Source organism: Nematolebias whitei, chromosome 13 (assembly GCF_014905685.2).
Source record: "Nematolebias whitei isolate Nwh7 chromosome 13, NemWhi1, whole genome shotgun sequence".
NCBI classification, from domain to species: domain Eukaryota; kingdom Metazoa; phylum Chordata; class Actinopteri; order Cyprinodontiformes; family Rivulidae; genus Nematolebias; species Nematolebias whitei.
In genome coordinates, this window is record NC_056510.1 from 45,761,382 (window position 1) to 45,783,910 (window position 22,529).

A 22,529-nucleotide genomic window follows, 5' to 3' on the forward strand; every position below is an offset into this window, starting at 1 on the left:
GTTTTAGGAAGGCAGTGATAGCTAATTAGTTAATCTTGGTCCACTCTGACTAGCTGTGAGTTTGAGCAGAATTAGACCATTTATCCATTTGAGCCACTGAATATAATCACATTGAGTCCAATTCCACCCAAGTCTAAAACTTAAAACTAGCATGTGTCATGACTGTAACAAATTCACGAAACAGCAGCAAATCTTTTTTCACCTCAGCAGGTATTTATTGAAGCACAAGCACTAGCAGCATTTTAACTCTTACAATGGAATCATTAGAATTTAGTTGGTTTTAAAATACAGGCCTCCATCCTTTTCACTCTCAAAGCAAAAGCACATTCATTGATCACTTTCTTAATCGTTCACTGACACTCAAGTCTCCCTCCATATTCTGTCACTCATACAATCAGCATTTGGGATGTTCGGCATAAGTTGTTTTCAAAGTACAGACATTTTTCATCCTTATAAGTTCTGAGGTATAAATTTCTTGATTTTTCTCCTAATTTAAGCTCAGAAACTACTTATACAACAATCTGATTCATTTCAGAGTCCAGTTAACCTGGTGCCATTATTGTCCTCAGTGCTGCCCCCTGCTGGAACATCAGAGTTTGGAAAACTGAATGAGGTTCCTGTTGATTTCAGCTACATTTCTACAACCTATAGGAGGGACATGATATGAAACAAAAAATAGAGAATTAATTAAAAAAAAAAAAGAAGTTTTTGTAAAGTTAAAGCAACAAGTAAAAATTAGTTAACCTAGTTAAAAATGTCCATGGCGGCTAGTTGACTTTAGCAACACAAAAATGTCTGTAGCTTAATGGAATTTAAAGATGTTAAGTTAAAATTCAATTTAGTAGTAGATGAGAATCATCCTCAACACATACACTAAGAGCTAACACATACTGAGAGATCTTGCATGAGGTAATGTATAGCACCATTCCCTGTACAAGGTTTACCAGAATAGTTTTAACTATGAGCCTTCTCGTTCTACGACCATCTTAGTTTGAAAGTGTGGTGAGTGATATGAATTCCTTTACAGAACACTAAGCCATTGATTGGTTTCTATTTTGAAGTTGAGACACTGGACTCACCTGATAAAGCCATGGACAGACGGAACTCATCGTTGAGAATTTGGAGTACTTCCCTCAACCCCTCCTCCCCCTGAGACATCACAACAACACGTGTTTACTAGACCTGTAACAAGCTGGAGATCCTCACCAGCTCAAATCACTAAGATTTTCACATCCTTTCTTACTGAAACACTTTTTAGCTGACATATTTTCACAGTCATCTACAGATGTGCTCAAGTTATAATATTTTTGTTGCACACATAAATTTCTCAGATCTTGACTTTTGTAGCTTCACAGAAAAACAGTTAACCAAACACCAAGGCTATCAGGCCGTCAAGGACTTAGCCTCATACTAAGGTTTCACATCTGTGTTTAAGGCTAAACAGGCGATAAAACAGCCAAGATACACACAGCTTTCAGTACTATGTTTACATTTAAAGCCCTTTAACCTTTGTGAGAATCAGTGCATGTGATTAACAGTTGTCGTACCTTGTATGCGAGGCCCCACACAGCTGGACGGCCAATGAACACACACCTAGCTCCCAAGGCCAGAGCTTTCAGTACGTCACTTCCTGTCCGGATCCCTCCATCTAAATAAACCTCTATTCTTCCCTGAACTGTGTCTACAATTTCTGCCAGAGCGTCAATCTGTGAGCAGCAGGAAGAGGAAACATCAGCATCACTCACAGCTCAATAATCAACGTGTCTGTTGTAAATGAACACAGTGTGAGCTGGTTCTTTTTTAACACCTTTAATCTCTAGTAGTTTTTAATAAACGGGGGGGGGGGGGGTACATTTTACTTTCGTTACAGTTAAATACTATAAGTACTGTTTACATTGAATGAATAGTTTGATGATATGTAAAAAAAAAAACCATGGCAGGAGATAAATAGAAGTACTGATAAATCAACTAATTGATTAAATCATTGTCTCAGGTTGTGGACAGCAAACAAAGCTGTGCAGCCCTTTTCAGCTACCTCTCACGACTTTCTAACACAGTAACACTGTACTAAAGCAAAACGTTATCAGGATTGTTGGGCTGTTTGAAAATGATCCTTCAAACAAATTTCAATATGAAAACAGAAGACATCACTATAGCTTCCTGCACATAACCAACAAAAATAAAATAAAAATTGGGGTGACTACTCATTGATTTTTTTTTTTTTATCATTTTTGGCCAAGAGAATGGAAATGGCTGTAGTCAACATCTGTTTCCAAAAGACATTGGAACAAAGGGTAACCTGCAAGAGTGTAGGAAGGAGTACGCATGTCGACTACATTCTGTGTAGAAGAGGAAACCTGAGGGAGACTGGAGACTGTAAGGTTGTGGCAGGGGAGAGCGTGGCCAGACAGCATCGGACGGGTGTGTAGAATGACTGTTGTTGTGAAGAAGAGAAAAATCAGAGAAGAAGACCAAATGGTGGAAGATGAAGAAGGAAAAATGTTGTGAGAAATTCAGAGAGGAGCTGTTAAATGTAAGAAAGAGCGGTAACACATTATAATAAAGCTTCCCTTACAGCTGGCCAATAAATAGTTTATAGATACATTATTAATTCCTCTATAAACATTTTATGAATCATTAATAACTGCTTATTATGCATTAATTAAGGGTGACAGAGAAAACTGACCAGTTTCTTACCAAATAGTGAACCAAATCTGTTCACCTCTATATTTCATCTAGAGTTGTTCTATTAAACATTTCAGAATAAATTACTATTTTGTAAGCTCAATTATAATTTGAAAACCAAATGTTTTTAGGATGTAATGTTGTACTTTATCACTGCATTATAAGTATCTACAACTATAGAAACTTATACAGTAGTCCCTCGCTACTTCATTCGTTTATCTCAGACTCGCTCTATCAAGGTTTTTCAAAATAAGAGTGGACATGACGCACAATTGGTTGATTGATGGATGAGCCACACGATCGGCACAGAATTTTTATTTAAAATAAATGATTTTAAATTATTTAGCACCTGCTGCATCTTTGTGCAGCCCAGAGCTGCAGAAAAAGCTTCCTCCTGCAGCTGAACATGTGTTCTGTGCAGAGTGGAAAAGTGGGCGTGGCCAAGAACGCTTGCAGGTGGCTGAGAGCAGCTGAGGCAGGGAGCTGAAGTCATGACATGTTTTACAGTGTTTACAGTTTAGAAACATTGTTTAGAATATTGCAAGAACGTGGGAAGGGTTTAAAACAATTTTATATATGTATATATACAAATCCTTCTCAAAAAATTAGCATATTGTGATAAAGGTCATTATTTTCCATAATGTAATGATTTGGCTAAATGTGATTCTGTTTTTTCAAATGTAATTCCGTTTTTTCTAATGTGATTCAGGCCACTTCCACTTTGGCCACTTCCGTGGAGGTTTTTCTCTGACCCCCTCGCTGATAATGTAAACATCTCCCGCTGAGACTTTATGTTAAACCACATGCGCACACGCACGTGCGGACAGACGCTATATTTCTTTCAACATGGCGGAGGACACAGTGCTTTCTGAACCTCGACTGATGGAATATATTTTAATCTCGTAGTTAATCTACGTCAGATTCCAGGTGCTGTGACCAACATCTGTGTTGGAAGAGACACAGTCTGATCCAGTTCTAATATCACTGTTTATAGAACATGGCACGTGGCACGTGCACACGTCGCACTGCACTATAACATTTTAATTGTGCGAAATAATAACAGTTTAATAATAACAAACAGTATTTATGTTAGTGTGAGAGATTTAATGAAGCTCTGAGCTAAATGAAACTATCTGGACATTATGTAATTCAAATTTAAAATGATGCTAAACATATAGCGTGAACACTAAAGTAGAAAATGCTTTGAAAAGGCTTTGACGTCTTCAAGACACAACAAAAGTGGTCTAATTGAGGGGGCATCTTTTTTTAGTGACATATACAGGTCCTTCTCAAAAAATTAGCATATTGTGATAAAGGTCATTATTTTCCATAATGTAATGATAAAAATGAAACTTTCATATATTTCAGATTCATTGCACACCAACTGAAATATTTCAGGTCTTTAATTGTTTTAATACTGATGATTATGGCATATAGCTCATGAAAACCCAAAATGCCTGTCTCAAAAAATTAGCATATCATGAAAAGGTTCTCTAAACAAGCTATTAACCTAACCATCTGAATCAACGACGTAACTCTAAACACCTGCAAAAGATTCCTGAGGCTTTTAAAAACTCCCAGCCTTGTTCATTACTCAAAACCACAATCATGGGTAAGACTGCCGACCTGACTGCTGTCCAGAAGGCCATCATTGACCCCCTCAAGCAAGAGGGTAAGACACAGAAAGAAATTGCTGAACGAATAGGCTGTTCCCAGAGTGTTGTATCAAGGCACCTCAGTGGGAAGTCTGTGGGAAGGGAAAAGTGTGGCAGAAAACGCTGCACAACGACAAGAGGTGACCGGACCCTGAGGAGGATTGTGGAGAAGGGCTGATTCCAGACCTTGGGGGACCTGCGGAAGCTGTGGACTGAGTCTGGAGTAGAAACATCCAGAGCCACCGTGCACAGGCGTGTGCAGGAAATGGGCTACAGGTGCCACATTCCCCAGGTCAAGCCACTTTTGAACCAGAAACAGCAGCAGAAGCGCCTGACCTGGGCTACAGAGAAGCAGCACTGGACTGTTGCTCAGTGGTCCAAAGTACTTTTTTCGGATGAAAGCAAATTTTGCATGTCATTCGGAAATCAAGGTGCCAGAGTCTGGAGGAAGACTGGGGAGAAGGAAATGCCAAAATGCCAGAAGTCCAGTGTGAAGCACCCACAGTCAGTGATGGTCTGGGGTGCCATGTCAGCTGCTGGTGTTGGTCCACTGTGTTTTATCAAGGGCAGGGTCAATGCAGCTAGCTATCAGGAGATGTTGGAGCACTTCATGCTTCCATCTGCTGAAAAGCTTTATGGAGATGAAGATTTCATTTTTCAGCACGACCTGGCACCTGCTCACAGTGCCAAAACCACTGGTAAATGGTTTACTGACCATGGTATTACTGTGCTCAATTGGCCTGCCAACTCTCCTGACCTGAACCCCATAGAGAACCTGTGGGATATTGTGAAGAGAAAGTTGAGAGTTGCAAGACCCAACACTCTGGATGAGCTTAAGGCCGCTATCGAAGCATCCTGGGCCTCCATAACACCTCAGCAGTGCCACAGGCTGATTGCCTCCATGCCATGCCGCATTGAAGCAGTCATTCATGCAAAAGGATTCCCGACCAAGTATTGAGTGCATAACTGAACATGATTATTTGAAGGTTGGTGTTTTTTGTATTAAAAACACTTGTCTTTCATTGGTGGGATGAAATATGCTAATTTTTTGGGACAGGCATTTTGGGTTTTCATGAGCTGTATGCCATAATCATCAGTATTAAAACAATTAAAGACCTGAAATATTTCAGTTGGTGTGCAATGAATCTGAAATATATGAAAGTTTAATTTTTATCATTACATTATGGAAGATAATGACCTTTATCACAATATGCTAATTTTTTTTAGAAGGACCTGTAGTATTTACTTTGTATAATCGCATCATTACTTGTTAAAAAGGCAGCGAGTTGTAGCACAGAGACAATTAGTTTGAATTATGTTGTTAAGAGACATCTAGCGGTGAATACTGGTAAGTGCATCTTTAATTTTAGAACTCTGCAACACTTTAATTAATCTGACATGGAGCCGCCCATGGTAAGCAGCAGTAGCAGCTCAAGTTGTGTGCGTAGATGACAAAATGCACGTTTAACATGAAAATAGTTGCATAGACAAGTGTCATGTGTTTTGTCATTGTACATACGCTATGTTTAGCTCAGGTTTGACATTATTGGTTCATTCTGTAATATTTAAGGTTGTTTATTGTAGGAGCTACATGCTAATGCTAACTACATCTAGTATAGTGTTTGCTTTGTAAACTCTGTTAAGCATCAATGTTATGAGTGTTTAAGCTTTAGCTGTAATACGTTAGGCCCCCAGTATACTGCCGCGTACATCCATACGCAGAGGTACGCACCTAGGTACGCAGAGGTACGTGCGTACCCCCCAGGGCATGTCTGTGCAAAGCTCACATTTTTACGATTGCATACGCGTACGCAGTGTCGCACAATAAACTGCCAGGCGACGGACTGTTTTGTATGCAACACCAATGTTTTAAATTCCCCTTCTTCATCTCTGATCTGGCCTTATCTTTTGTTTTTTTGCCAAGAGGCAGTGATCTCTTCCTCCTCTGTTGATGCCATGACTGAAATGGTGAGAAATGGAGGAATTTGTCACGAGCAAATTAAACTCAGGTCCAGCATTGCTGCAGGAGGGTCTGGAGATTTCCTGGTGGGCTGGTCTGATGTGTTGGCTGTAGAGCCAGCGCTCTCTGTTATTTTTATTTTTTAGATATTTTTATTAACAACATATAAACACAGAACACCGCTGCGGCGGAGGCTGCCAGCGCTCGCTTTTTTGTTTTTTCCGACCTGTCAATCAATCCAGTAGGCGTGTCAGCAAATGACCAATCGGCGACCTCAATTTGTCCCGAAGGTAAATGCCCCTTGTCTGTGAAGCTGCTCTGCAGCTGCTTGGGGTGTATGCTGGAGTATCATGTCTGAACCCTCTGCGTACAGTACACGTGTAAGTACGCGTGAACGGACATACGCGGCAGTATACTGGAGCCTTTAGTCACACTGTGAAGATGTAAAGGTTGAATGTAGATATCTCCATCCATCTATCCATTTTCTTCCGCTTATCCGGGGTCGGGTCGCGGGGGTAGCAGCCCAAGTAGGGAGGCCCAGACTTCCCTCTCCCCAGCCACTTGGGCCAGCTCTTCCGGGGGAATCTCGAGGCGTTCCCAGGCCAGCCGAGAAGCATAGTCCCTCCAGCGTGTCCTGGGTCTTCCTATGGTCCTCCTTCTGGTGGGACGTGTCCAGAACACTTCACCAGTGAGGCGTCCAGGAGGCATCCTAAACAGATGCTCAAGCCACCTCAACTGGCTCCTCTCGATGTGGAGAAGCAGCGACTCTACTCTGAGTCCCTCCCGGATGATCGAGCTTCTCACCCTATCTCTAAGGGAGAGCCCAGACACCCTGCGGAGAAAACTCATTTCGGCCGCTTGTATCCGAGATCTCATTCTTTCGGTCACAACCCAAAGCTCGTGACCTTAGATGAGGGTAGGAACGTAGATTGATCTGTAAATTGAGAGCTTCGCATTTTGACTTGGTTCTCTCTTCACCACGACAGACCTGTACAGCGCCAGCTTCACTGCAGATGCTGCACCTATCCGCCTATCTATCTCACGCTCCATTTTTTCCTCATTCGTGAACAAGACCCCAAGATACTTGAACTCCTCCACTTGGGGTAGGACCTCCTCCCTGACCCAGAGAGGGCACTCTGCCCTTTTCCGGCTCAAGACAATGGCCTCGGATTTGGAGGAACTGATCCTCATCGCGGCCACGTCGCATTTGGCTGCGAACCACTCCAGCAAAAGCTGTATATCACGATCTGATAAAGCCAATAAGACCACATAATCTGCAAAAAGCAGAGAAGCAATCCTAAGGCCACCAAAACGGATCCCTTCAACACCTTGGCTGCGCCTAGAAATTCTGTCCATAAAAGTTATGAACAGAATCAGTGACAAAGGGCAACCTTGGCGGAGTCCAACTCTCACTGGGAACAAGCCCGACTTCCTGCCGGCAATGCGGACCATGCTCTGACACCGGTCATACAGGGACCTAACAGCCCATATCAATGGGCCCGGTACCCCATACTCCCAGAGTACCCCCTACAGGGTTCCCCGAGGGACGCGGTCGAACGCCTTCTCCAAGTCCACAAAGCACATGTAGACCGGTTGGGCAACTCTCACGCACCCTCCAGGACCCTGCTGAGAGTGTAGAGCTGGTCCAGTGTTCCACGGCCAGGACGAAAACCGCACTGCTCCTCCTGAATCTGAGGTTCAATTATCCGACGGACCCTCCTCTCCAGAACCCTGAATAGACCTTACAAGGGAGGCTTAAGATCGTGATTCCCCTGTAGTTAGAACACACTCTACGGTCCCCCTTTTTGAATAGGGGGACCACCACCCCAGTCTGCCAATCCAGGGGAACTTCCCCCGATATCCACGCAATATTGCAGAGTCGCGTAAGCCAACACAACCCTACAACATCCAGAGCCTTAAGGAACTCTGGGTGAATCTCATTCACCCCTGGGGCCCTGCCACCGAGGAACTTTTTAACCACCTCGGTGACCCTAGCACCAGAGATTGGAGGACCCGACCCAGAGTCCCCAGGCTCCACTTCCTCAGTGGAAGACGTGCCGGTGGGATTGAGGAGATCTTCAAAGTATTCCGCCCACCGACCCACAACATCCCGAGTTGAGGTCAGCAGCACACCACTCCCACTATAAACAGTGTTGGTGGCATACCGCTTTCCCCCCCGAGACGCCGGATGGTGGACCAGAATTGCTTCGAAGCCGTGTGGAAGTCATTCTCCATGGCCTTTCCGAACTCCTCCCATGCCCGAGTTTTTGCCTCAGCAACCACCCGAGCTGACACATTCTGGCGTCCATACAAACACCTGAATGTGGAAAGTCTGTGCGTGAGGCAGTGTTGCTTCAGTTTCTCATCCTAGAGGCAAACAAGGTTGATAGTGGGATATTTTTCACCCTCCAGTTCTCTCTGTGCACGGTAAAACGTTTCTAGAAATGTGACTAAAAAGCCCAACATGCCAATATGTCATAAGAAGAGCAAAGCAGGGTGGGCGGGGCCGCACGTAATTGCTGTCCAATGTTCCAGCGCTACTCTCTTTTACCAAGATGTCCGTGCTCAGAGCAGTTGCAGCTTCACAGGCTCCCGGTACTATCCCAGTTTTTAGATGTTTTGATATTGACTCTGTGCCTGACTCCGCACTATTTATGCGTGTGAACTATAGCCGAACTGAACTGATGAGAATAGGAGCAGATTTGCCACGAAATATAGCAGAAATCAGTAACAAACTCAAAACTACGCTCGGCAGAATGCAGATCTTAAAGTCATCTACCTGGAAGCTGCAACTGAGGCTTTTCAACGGGCAGAGGAAGAAGCGCTGCTCCCGCCTTAAGAAGAGAGGATGTTGGGCGGGAGTTATGGTGAGGCTACGAGCTAACGCTGAAGCTGGAAAACTCCTGATGCCATCTCTCTTTCTGTCGAACGTCCGCTCAATGGACAACAAGATGGATTTGCTTCGTCTGAGAGTGGGCGCCTCAGAAGAGATGATGAAGTGTGTGGTGCTTTTCCTCATGGAAACATGGATTATAAGTGAAACGCCGGATACAGTCTTGCAGTTGGATGACAGACTTTTTTTTCAAGCGGACCGCTGCAGCGAGCTAATGGGAAAATCATGGGGAGGCGGAGTGTGCATTTACGTGAGTAAAAGTTGGTGCAAGAACTGTACAGTTGTAAAAAGCTCATGCTCGAAGACTTTGAAGCAAATAACAGTGAAATGTCGGCCACATTATCTACCCCACGAGTTCACAGCGACTTTCATCACAGTTGTTTACATTCTTCCAGATGCTAATGCTAATGACGCCTTGCAGAAACTGAAAGATATAATTGGTTCTCTGCAGAACAAACACCCTAAGGCTCTTTACAAGGTAGCCAGAGACTTTAATCATCTGAATCTAAAGGACTGTCTCCCAAGCTTTTACCAGCATGTGGGCATACCAACACGTGGAGACAACACGCTGGACCATGTTTACACGAACGTAGAAGATGCATACAAAGTCGAACCCCGCCCCAACCTAGGACTGTCAGACCACATCTCAATCTTAATGCTACCTACTTACCTCCCCAAACTGAGACGCTCCAGTCCGGTACAAAAGAAAGTTAAATGTTAGATCCAGGACAGTGGCCCCATACTGAGAGATTGTTTTGATCAAACAGACTAGCAGGTTTTCAGAGAAGCTGCTGAAAATAGAGGATCACTTGATCTGGACCAATACGCATCCTCAGTTCTGGGTTACATTAGTACATGTACTGACACCGTCTCCACCATAAGATATGTTAAAAGCTACCCAAACAGAAAACCTTGGCTGAATGCAGAGGTGCGCACCCTACTGGAAGCCAAGAACACTGCCTTCAGGTCTGGAAGCTCAGAGGAGCTTAGTAGGACAAGGAAAGAGCTGATTGTTGGTATTAAGAGAAGGCCACATATGCACAGAGGATAGAGGGTCAATTAATCTCACAAGACCCTCAGAGCATGTGGAGGGACATTAAGTGCATAACATATTATAAAGGAAGGAGCGAACAATGCCCCAAAGACCCATCTCTGCCAGATGCCCTCAACAAGTTCTATGCATGCTTTTAAAGACCCAAACAGACCACCCAACACCAGACTCACCTCACTACCAGATGAAGAGCATCTCAGCGTGACCTCAGCCAAAGTAAGGAGTACTTTCAGGAGGATTAATACACACAAGGCAACTGGCCCAGACAACATCCCCGGAAAAGTGTTGAAAGAATGTGCCGATCAGCTCTGTGAGGTGCTGGCAGACATCTTTAACACCTCACTTACCCTGGAGACAGTTCCACCTGCCTGAAGACTGCCACCATCATCCCAGTCCCAAAAAGCTCTACAGTGACTGGTCTGAATGACTATCGGCCAGTGGCCCTAAACCCGATAGTTGCTAAATGCTTTGAAAAACTGGTCATGATCCACATCAAAACAACCATAAACATCAACGAGGACCCTCATCAGTATGCATACTGTGAGAACCGATCAACAGAGGATGCCATCTCCTCTGTGGTCCACACTGCGCTCAACCACCTGGAGCAGAAAGACTCTTACGTCTGTATTCTCTTTGTGGACTTCACATCTGCCTTCACCACCATGATCCCCCAAACCCTGATGGACAAACTATTCACACTAGGACTAAGCCCCTCTATTTGCAACAGGGTACTAGATTTCTTAACAAACAGAACACAGTTAGTGAGGATCCACAATTCTCCTCTACCATAACCCTCAGTACTGGCTCTCCTCAGGGATGTGTGTTGAGCCCTCTCCTGTTTACCCTGCTCACGTATGATTGTGCAGCTACCCATCCAGTCTTTCACATTGTAAAGTTTGCAGATGATACCGTGGTGGTGGGATGCATCACAAACAATGATGCATCACAAACAATGATGAGTCCAGCTACAGGCAGGAGGTGGAACACCTGGAGAGCTGGTGCAGGAAGAACAACCTTCACATCAATGTGAAGAAGACACAGGAGATGATTGTGGACTTCAGAAGGAACAAACACACCTAAACCCCCCTTTACATAAGAGGATCTACAGTGGAAGTGGTCTCCAGCTACAGGTACTTGGGTGTACACATGAATGACAACCTCAGCTGGAGCAACAACACCACCAGCCTGATCAAGAAAGCTCATCAGAGACTCTACTTCCTCAGGCGGCTGAGACGAGCTGGTCTGGGAAGCTCAGTCCTCACCTCCTTCTACAGGTGTGCAGTGGAGAGCATCCTGTGCTCCAGCATCAACGTGTGGCATGGAGGCTGCACAGCTGCAGAAAGAAAAGCTTTGCAGAGAGTGGTGAAGGCTGCACAGAAGATGTTGGAGTCAGTCTCCCCACCATCACAGACATCTACACCTCCAGATGCAGGAAGAGGGCCACCTGCATCATGAAGGACCACACTCACCCAGCACACACACTTTTTGCCCCACTCCCCTCAGGAAGGAGGTTGAGGAGCATTAAGTGTAGAACCACTAGACTGAGGAACAGCTTCTACCCTGAGGCTGTTAGACTCATGAATCTCTAACTAGAATAGTCATTGTGAAAAACCATATAATGTTGCTGCTGATCTGTTTCATGTTGCTGCTGATCTGTTTCATGTTGCTGCTGATCTGTTTCATGTTGTTGCTGATCTATTTCATGTTGCTGTGTTCATGCGTGCTCATCTGTTCACACAGACTCATGTTCACGCTTGTGCTGCTGTTCGACGTAATGTTTTTATGCTATTAGTGCTTACTATATTTTAGTTGATGTTTTTCTTATACATTTTATTGTTGGATGTAACTGGGACCCTGTGTACATAATTTCGCTCCACCACATGTACCACATGAGGTGAGAATGACAATATAGAATCTCTGACTCATTTTACAGTCTGATTAACTGCTGCACTCTTTATTTCCTCATCAGTAAACTTAATGCCTCCTCCTTTACAAGTAGATTAACACAGTTTTATATTGTGCATATTTATTTAGTTTTCTTTGTGCTGTGTGATTTGTAAAACTGCGTCAAAGCCCGAGAGCAGCCCGGCCCGCACATTAATCACATTATTATGGCCTGGCCGGTTTGAATTTGGTTCGGGCTTCGGGCACAGGTTAGAAATGACAGCTCTACCCACTGGACTGTTCTCAACACACAAATCAAAAGTGCATGCTTCTCTGATGGTATGGAGGTGCATTAATGGTTATGGCATGGGCAGCAAGGATGCTTGGAAATCCTAGTAGAAAAGTATATGCAGGATTTGGAACAACATATACTCCCATAAAGAAGATTCAAGACTGTTGAACAGCTAATGTCCTCCAATAGACAAGAAAGGACAATGTTTTTTTTCCAAAACTCCTGGTGGTTTTCTCTGTTTCTAGACGTTTACAGACTGTTGTTAAAGGAAGAGGAGATGCTTCACAAAGGTTAACACTGAATGGTCCAAACAATTTAGAAATGCCTTACTGCCATCAAAATCAAAAATATCTTTATTTTTTAAACATTCAATTTCTTAGTTTAAACATTTGATGTTTACTGTGTGAAGAAAACCCACAGTCTCTGAACATTTTCAGAATTGAGACTTTATCATTTTATGCCTGTTGAACAATTTCTGTTTATTTGTTTATTCATTTGAATTTTTACAGTTTTCTTAAAAGAATGTGAAATATTTTGTTTATTGTCACAGGTTTCTAGTGATTAAATCCCTGAAAACACTGTTTAAAATTGTGTTGTTCCCAAGTCTGTCATGCAGAGAACAGCAGAAGCTCATCTCTTTATGCTAAAATAATGCAGAAGTTCCTGATAAATTCAAAATCACTTTAAAAGATTACAAAACATCTGGCTCCTTTTAAATGGACTGCACTTATATATCACCTTTCTATCTTATCAAGACACTCAAAGCTCTTTACCACAATCTGTGCCTCATTGACCCATTCACACAGCTCTATACTAGATCTATACAAAGATAATTGAACAAATCATTCTAAAGAGACTAATCAGAGCTTTATCACATCCAGACACTGATGGAACACACATCAGAGGCAGTGAGGGGTTCATTGTCTTGCCCAGGGACACTTTGGTATGTAACTGCTGGTGGATTTGAACCCCCAACTCTTGCATTGGAGGACGACTGCTCTAACCTCTCAGACACAGCCGCCCACAGGGTATGTAACCCCCCCCCCCCACACACACACACACACAGACACGTACAGACAGTCCTCACCCCGAGCTGTAGCCGTCTCCCCTTCATGCCAGGCCAGACAGTGAAATGCTGTAGGTGCAATGCCAACAGGAAAGTTGATTTCAGTCCCCTGCACTGTAGTACGTGTGTCACTCATTGACACGTCCCGCAGAATCCGAGGTCTCAGACGGATCCTGAGTGGACAGATATAAATGATCAGATTTACAAAAGGTATACTATTCAATTCAATTCAGTTAGTTTATTTCTATAGCTCCAAGTGATAACAGAAGTGGTCTCAGGACACTGTACAAAAACATTCACTTGCATAAAAAGCCAGTTAGTAAAGTTCTCTATCTAAGGAATCCAGCAGACAAGTTGAATCTTGGCTTCATCACAGTCTCCCATCCTGAGCAAGCACAGTGGAGACAGTGGAAAGAAAAACTCCCTTTAACAGGAAGAAACCTCCAGCAGAACCAGCTCAGGACAAGAGACCATCTGCTTTGACCGGCTGGTTGAGAGGACAGGAAGGAGAAAAGAACATAGAATGACAGGTACTTTCTATAGGAGGAAAGACAAAAAAAAGTTAAGATAGAAATAATTACAAATACAAAACAGATATAAAACAGGTCAATTCACCTCACAAGACCCACGGAGCATGTGGAGGCGCATTAAGTGTTTAACAGATTATAAAAGCAGGAGTGAACAATGCCCTAAAGACCCATCTCTGCCTGATGCCATCAACAAGTTTTATGCATGCTTTGAAGACCCGGACAGACCACCCAGCACCAGACTCATGTTCGTGCTGCTGTTGTTTGGTGTATGGTTTTTTATTGTTTTCATGCTATTAGTGTTTAGAGTATTTTTAGTTGATGTTTTTCTTAGTTCATATCTTAGATGTTATCATTGTTTTTCTTTGTACATTTTATTGTTGGATGTAACTGGGACCCTGTGGACATCATTTAATTCCACCCCATGTACCACATGTGGTGGAATGACATTAAAGAATCTCTGAATCTCTGAAAAAATAATAAAACATTTGGTTCTCATCGTCCCAGGACCTGAAATTGTTTCACAGCAGTTTTTAAATCCCAAGCAACAAGCCCATTGTAGTGAAAATCTTCAGTTTTGTGGATATTTGAAAAAGTTTGTTTCCAGGTTCCTCATGTATGATCAGAGCGTATGCACAAACTGGTTGTTGGAACATGATGTGCCCTGAGACAACTTTGTTGTGATATGATTCTATATAAATAAACTGAACTGAATTATGTCATTTTCCATGAACAAGTCAAGTTTATCAAAACGATCACTGAACTGAACCTCATAAAGCGTAATTTATATTACACCTCAAACTGACTGAAACAACTTCAGTTAATGCAAATTGTAAAGGCTTTCCTCTTGCTGTCATGTGTAATTGTAAATACGCATCAGCGACCACATTCTGGTGAAGCTCACAGTTGATGCACATAAAATGCATGTCAATTGTCCAAGGGGCACGCCCATTCTCACTGAGAAGAAAACTGTGCTGGCTCAGCGTATTCATTCAGAACAAGTCACATGCAACAGTTTTCTGAGGTCAACAAGGTGCAGACAATAACACATGGCCATAAAGTTGCATGTAATTGTGTAACAATGGCAGGTTTGGTGATGCTGGAGGACACAGCAGGATGCCTAGAACTGTCGTGCTCACCAAACCACGGACGAAACGTTCTGTCAGTGACAGCAACTCTTTTTCTTACATTGACTTTGATGGAAAATCACTTTTGAAAACATTTCAGGAAAAAACACAAAGAAATTCAGATCCTGATGCTCATTTCCTACTAACTCTGGAGCATCCATTCATCCATTCATCCATCCATCCATCCATCCATCCATCCAGACAGCCAGCCAGCCATTATTTTTACCCACTTCTTCCTTTTTGGGTCACGGGGGTCGCCGGTGCCCATGTCCAGCAATCACTGTGCGAGATGCGGGGGACACCTGGACAGGTCGCAAGTTCATCACAGGGACAACTGGACAGGTCTCCAGTCCATCACAGGGACACCTGGACAGGTCTCTAGTCCATCACAGGGACACATAGGGACCAAATGAGACAACCAACCATTCTCTCTCTCACCTAGGGACAATTTAGAGTTACCAATCAGTCTAACATGCATGTTTTTGGTCTGTGGGAGGAAACTGGAGTATCTGGTGAAAACCCATGCAGCACGGAGTGAACATGCAAACTCCACCCAGAAAGGTACTGGGCTGGGATTTGGACCAGCAAACTTCTCACTGAGAGGTAACAGCTCTACCAAATGAGCCACCGTGCTGCCCCAGCCCATTCAGTGAAATACTTCTTTTTCTTTTGTCAATGCCTGTGCAATGTTTATGTGGACACACAGTTTATACTTTGCAGTTTTATTTATGGTTGATCTAAGTGTCATGTGCAGCTACGTTCTTTATCAATAAACTGCCAAGTATGAAGGAAAAGTGCACAGAATTACATTAGGTGCAGTTCATAAAACTGATCATTTTTGTAAGAGTGCACTTTCAAATGTTTGTTTGTGCACCAACCAGTAGCATGGAAACTGCACATTATTTCCCACATTAGGCCTTTAGTCTCAATTTTAGTTGATTTTATCACAGATTTTAGTTGATTGTATCATTGATTTTAGTTGATTTTATCACAGATTTTAGTTGATTTTATCATTGATTTTAGTTGCACTCTGTAGCACTTTGAGATTTTTGTTAATGAAAAGTGCGTTACAAATTAAATTCATTATTATTATTATTATTATTTATGGCAATATTGTAAAAGCTGACAGGAATGTACAAAGAGCCATAGGAGAGAATGTCAAAGAAGAAAAAAAAAAACGCTCCAACTTTCTCCCAGTGTTGATGCAACTTTCAGAACCGTTCCTTTGATACAGTGAAATTCTGAGAAGCTGCAGCAGCAGGGCTGGCTGAAATGCAGCAGTAAGTTAATTATCAGCCATCAGCAAAACACAGGTTGTCCTGCAGAGGCAAAGATCCGTTAAAAAGTCCACAAAGAAAAAGCAGTGTACATGTACTCTAAGGGCAGGCAGCACGGTGGCGCAGCTGGTAGAGCTGCTGCCTCTCAGCGAGAAGGTCCTTGGTTCAAACCCCGGTCCAGGGGCCTTTCTGGGTGGAGTTTGCATGTTCTCTCCGTGCATGTGTGGGTTTTCTCCGGGTGCTCCGGTTTCCTCCCACAGACCAAAAACATGCATGTTAGGCTGATTGGTAACTCTAAATTGTCCCTAGGTGTGAGTGAGAGAGTGAATGGTTGTTTGTCTCGTTTGTCTCTATGTGTCCCTGTGATGGACTTGCGACCCATCCAGGGTGTACCCCGCCCCTCGCACAGTGATTGCTGGACATGGACACCGGCGACCCCCGTGACCCAAAATGGAACAAGCGGGTAAAGAAAATGGATGGATGGATGTACTCTAAGGATCTTAAAACAATATTCCAGCTATTTTGAAGGAGTATTATGTGGAAAGGGTATAATGTCTTACCAGGTGTAGATATCATTTGAACGACTTCACTTTGCAGAAGCACAGTTAAATTTTGACTGAACTGATGAGCTAATGACTAGTCCAAGTGGAGACAGGACCAAAACGGATTGTCTCTGAACTGCTCCTATAACATTAATTTTTATAGCAGTTCATGCTAATACTAATGTTGTAAAACTTAATGTCCCTTTTAATTTCACCATACATTTTTTTAAAATATAATTTAGGGTTATTTGCAAGTTCAAAGAGTGGCAGCAGCAGCTAACTGTAGCACTTCTAATGCGGTCCACAGTCACTTTGTTGAGAATTTCAAAGTATTTAATCTGAAATAATAGAATGAAAGATTGACTGTGATGTGAAAGTTTAGATAAGTGTTTGCAGGAACTCTTATGAAACTGTGAAGTCTGGGCTTGGTATGCAACGAGACAACTCACTTTGGAAACGGTCCCAGTCTCATTAAACATTAGTAGCTTGTCAGTAGATTGTTGGCTTCTAAAACTGCTCTAATCTTTAAAAGTTCACAGTTATTCCTACAAATGGTAATATTTGAAAAAAAATAACAAAAATTTCCCCAAAATAAACAACGATATTTTACAAAAGTAGCATGTTTTGTGATTTATGGGTATCATGTGTCAGGATCTGCAAATTTCTTATTTGCTAGTTCTTTGAGTTTACTTTTGTATTTATTGATTGGCTGAAAACTGATTGGTAACTCTAAATGTCCCGAAAGACAGTAAGAGAGAGGGAGAGAGGGAGACAGAGAGAGAGAGAGAGAGAGAGAGACAGAGAGAGAGAGAGAGGGAGACAGAGAGAGAGACAGAGAGGGAGACAGAGAGAGAGGGAGACAGAGAGAGAGAGAGAGAGAGAGAAAGAGATTAGTGTCTATGTGTTCCCTGTGATGGACCGGAGACGTCCCTTTGATGGACAGGAGATGTCCCTTTGATGGACAGGAGACGTCCCTGTGATGGACTGGAGATCTGTTCAGGTGTCCCTTGCCTATCACACAGTGATGGCTGGACATGGGCACCAGTGATCCTCGCGACTCGAAAAGGAAGAAGCGGGTAAAGATGATGGATGAATTTGTATGTTCTGGGGATATTGTGAGTGAGTTCTGTTACTTGTGCTTTACCTGCTCAGTTTTTCTCTGACATTAGTTTCCTTAAATTCAGGTGCAGATGAGCCTGTTCTATTTCGAATAGGCTTCGCCCTATAAGACTGTCGCTGGTGGGTTTATGCCTAGGCGCTCAGCGCTGCACTGAAAAACTTTAGTCCATGCCCATCTGCTGTGTGTGGGCCTCACCCCCGGTCCGTATACATTATAGTGAGACCAGATAATCGTCTCCCCATTTTTTCTTCAGCCAGCTAGCTAGCACTGTCAGAAGAACAAAGAAGGAAAAGTTGTCCAGCTTTGACCAGCACAACCTTTGCTAAGGATGCCTGGGTCTCCACCACGCTAACCTCCTGCCGTCCCGGTGAGCTCTTCCTCCCCAAGGAGAAGCAGACGAGCAGCCTTGTTCAAGGTAAGCGCCGAGGAGTGCGTTTCCGTGGTGGGCCTCTACACGCTGGAAGACGCCATCGCATCTTCTAACGTGTTTTTTTTTCTTTGCGGTAATCAAATGATTTCCTCAAAAAGGCGATGTTAGCAGCAGCCCCGCTGAATGCTTTTCGTGGAGGGCCACTACTCGCTGGATGACGCCACCGCCTTTACTAAAGTGTTTTTTCTCGAAACCAGAGTTAGTAGGAGATATCATATTTCTCCAGTTTTAGCTTCTCTCCATTGGCTCCCTGTCAAATACAGAATAGAAATCAAAATCTTACTTCTAACCAACAAAGCTCTCAACAACCTGACTCCATCTTATATTACAGATCTTATTGTTCCATTTTTTCCTAAAAGAGCACTTCGCTCGCAGGCTGCAGGTTTACTTGTGGTTCCTAGAATTTACAAAAACAGAATGGGAGGCAGATCTTTCAGTTATCAGGCTCCTCTCTTGTGGAACCAACTTCCAATCTCTGTCCACGAGGCTGACACATTATCCAGTTTTAAAACTAGGCTTAAGACTTTCCTTTTTGCTAAATCCTATAGTTAGGGTTGGCTTGGGTTTCCTGAGCTGTCCCTCAGTTATGCTGCTATAGGCTTAGACTGCTGGAGTACAAACTGACCACAATTTTCACTCTGCTACTGTCTTTACTTACTCTGTTCAACCTGTTTTGTATTTGTAATTATTTTTTCTGTCCTTAACATGTGTTTTTTTGTCTTTCAGATACACCTGGACCTGGACCTATATCTGGACCTACCATTCTGTGTTTGTTTGTCTCTCCTTCCTGTCCTCTCAACCAGCCGGTCAAAGCAGATGGCCGCTTGTCCTGAGCCTGGTTCTGCTGGAGGTTTCTTCCTTTTAAAAGGGAGTTTTTCATTTCCACTGTTGCCACTGTGCTTGCTCAGGATGAGAGACTGCAATGAAGCCAAGATTCAACTTGTCTGCTGGATTCCTTAGATAGAGAACTTTACTAATTGGCTTTTATGTATGTGAATGTTTCTGTAACGTGCCCTGAGACAACTTTGTTGTGATTTGGCACTTTATAAATAAACTGAATTGAATTGAGGTAAATCGGATGATTACCTCAAAAAAGGCGTTGTTAGCAGCAGCTACGCTGAGTGTTTTTTTCTGTGGTGGGACACTATGTGCGGGACGCCGCCACCGCCTTCTTTGACGCAGAGTCACGCAGTGAATCAAATGATTCCTCCGAGAAAGGTGATGCGGAGCTGCCCCTTCCCTCCTGGAGAGCGTAATGACGGAAGACGAGTAGCTGAGCGGATGCTCAGCCACCTCGGATCTTCCCACGTTGGCAACCACACCGCTCCCAGCCGTCAGCGCCCTCATCTCGAACCTGCCCGGCATAATCCAGGAGGATGTTAACAAAAGGGATTTTCCGTCCCTCGCCTCCCTCCGCCCTGATCGGATGATCTGGCGGCAAGGTTGGCTCCGCCCCAACTCATCACCTTGACCCCATCTGGCCTTGTTGTCCAGCTGTGACGTCACACTGGAACAAGGCTGCAGCTGGGCCGGCAAGCTGAAGACATCCGTCTCCACCTTCGCCTCCATTTCCAGAATGGAGGGTTTTACCAATCTGTGTTTTTTCCCCTCTGTCCCCCCACCCCTGGAGCCAAGCCTGGCGGTGGCACTTGGGGCAAAAGCTTCCAGGATGGACCAGCAACCTGTCCCTCCAGGGACGCATGACCAGATGGTGACAAGGTCTCCAACCGAGCTCACCAGTGCTCATTCCAGACGGCCGCAGCAAACAACAACGTCGCCCTGCTGGCCTACAGGATCTCAAAGAGGCTGGAAGAAGCAGGCCTGCTGGAGGAGACAAAGAGCTCTCTCTGTAAAGCTGCTGATGTCATCTTAAACATGTGCCACCTCTGTGGTCTGCCTGTCCCGCATCATCGCCTGGATGACCATGATCCAGAGGACCACTTGGCTCCACCTCTTACCATCCTTGTCAGAGAGGCTGCAGAAAGACCTGCTGGAGGGCCCCATCAGCCCAGAGGCGCTGTTCAGGGCCAACTTCAGGACCATCCTTGAGTAATCACAGAGGTCCGAGGAGGTCTCAGAGACTGTACACCATCTGGCGACGTCACAGTCCATCTGCCCCTCCGGCCGCTGGAGGGACCGCCTTGGCCAGCAATAGCACCAGAGGTGCTCCACAACTGCGGCAGCGACTTCACGCCGCGCTCCTCCGCCGGCCCCCTCCTCCGCCGGCCCCCTCCACCAGGTAACAGACCCTTAGAATGTGTTTTTTGATGATGTATGTTTTTGATATAAAACAGAAACACCTCTGAAAGTAAAGTTTTTCATCTGAGACTATCAGATCAGCTGATCTCTCTGCTGCCTCTCTTCACACATTCCCCACACAGAACAAGCCAGTAACCTCTAAACAGCATTTTAAATGGCACCGCTGTTCTGTAAATATTACAAAACACTCGTCTGCCACGTCAGCTAAAATGATGTTTTTTTCAGCAGACCGAGTCCGGTAAAATCCCTCAATTTTCAGCCAGAGCCCATTTTTAATTTTTGCTGTTTTCTGCCAACTCACAGCGCAGCGGGAGTAAACGTGTTTTCTCCACGACAGCTGCAGCCTCCACTGAAACGTCTCACTCAGAAAGCGCTCACGCCTCCTCTCGGTGCATGCCGGCTCACCTCAGCTCTATGTGAGACCGCAGCCTGGGCCCAGCACAGAGGCACACATACAGCCCCTTTTCTGTCGGAGCCCCCATTGGGTTCCCCCAGAGACTCTCCGGAGCGAGTGATGGCAGTAAGGATTTTTTAGTCTAGTTGACGTTCATGAGAAACATGACACAACACAAATGCGTGCCCGTTCTCCGAGTGCTACTCAGAGTGGCAGCGAGTGTGTTCCCTGGACAGATGGATGGACCATCTGATCAGCAGGAGTAACAGGCTACAGTTCGCAGCTCAACCCCCACCGTTCAGAGGGATTATAGAGATGGTTCTGTCTTCTCCATAACAGAGCTCGTCTCTCCAGTCAGAAGTTCAGGAATTTCTGACGAAAAATGTGATTTCCAGAGTTCCCAACAGAGAGGAAAATACGTTTTTTTTCCTCCCACTACTTCCGTTCTGTCCAGATCCGACCTTGAAAAACTAGTCCATGCATTTATTACAACCCGGCTGGACTACTGTAACTTGCTTTATGTTGGGGTTAGTCAGGCTTCACTTTCACGTCTCCAGCTCGTACAAAATGCTGCAGCTCAGCTACTAACAGGAACTCACAGGTTTGAGCACATTACTCCGGTTCTGTCCTCTCTTCACTGGCTTCCTGTACGTGTCAGAGTTGATTTTAAAATTCTCCTGCTGACATTCAAGTGCATTAACGGCCTTGCACCATCATACCTCTCTGACCTTCTTCATCCTTATGCTCCTTCTCGGGCTTTGAGATCATCAGACCAGATGGTTTTTGGCCGTACCAAAAACCAGCTGAAGCTCAGAGGAGATCGAGCGTTTTCAGTCGTGGGCCCTAAACTCTGGAACAATCTGCCCATCAACATTCGACAGGCCACCTCAGTCTCTGCTTTTAAATCTCTCCTAAAAACACATCTGTACTCACTGACACATCTGTACTCACTGACATTTAACACAGGGTGATCGGATATAGATCTAGTTTTTCATTGATGCTGATTCTGTTTATGCTTTTGTTATTATTCCTATTTAACACAAGGTCATTAGATCTGATTTAGTATTTCATTGTTTCTGACTGAGTTTATGCTTTTTGTTATTATTTCCTTGACTTTTGACACAACGTGATCTAATTTAGTATTTCATTGTTTCTAATTAAGTTTTCAGTTATATATTTTTATTCCATGTGCTGTAAATATATTTTGCTACTTTTTATTTGATGATGTGATATTTTTGTTAAGCACTTTGGTAACAGTTTCTGTTTTAAATGTGCTCTATAAATAAATCTGACTTGACTTGACTTGACTTCCTGGTTATGATAAAAAAAACGGAGGGATGAGACCCATTCTTGACCTGTTCATGTTC

General features: G+C 43.9%; 1 protein-coding gene across 1 annotated transcript in view; it reads right to left on the minus strand.

Annotated features, from left to right (window-relative positions):
• Positions 1-205: 205 nt before the first annotated feature.
• The window catches only part of hao2 (hydroxyacid oxidase 2 (long chain)), a 28,055-nt gene continuing 5,731 nt past the window's right edge, over positions 206-22,529 (minus strand). The window contains exons 2-5 of the mRNA XM_037686733.1: positions 13,508-13,659; positions 1,548-1,747; positions 1,080-1,149; positions 206-645 (exon numbers count right to left, since the gene is read on the minus strand). Of these exons, the coding sequence (XP_037542661.1) occupies positions 590-645; positions 1,080-1,149; positions 1,548-1,747; positions 13,508-13,659 (478 nt within the window). The 3' untranslated portion in view covers positions 206-589. The remainder of the gene's footprint in view (positions 646-1,079; positions 1,150-1,547; positions 1,748-13,507; positions 13,660-22,529) is intronic.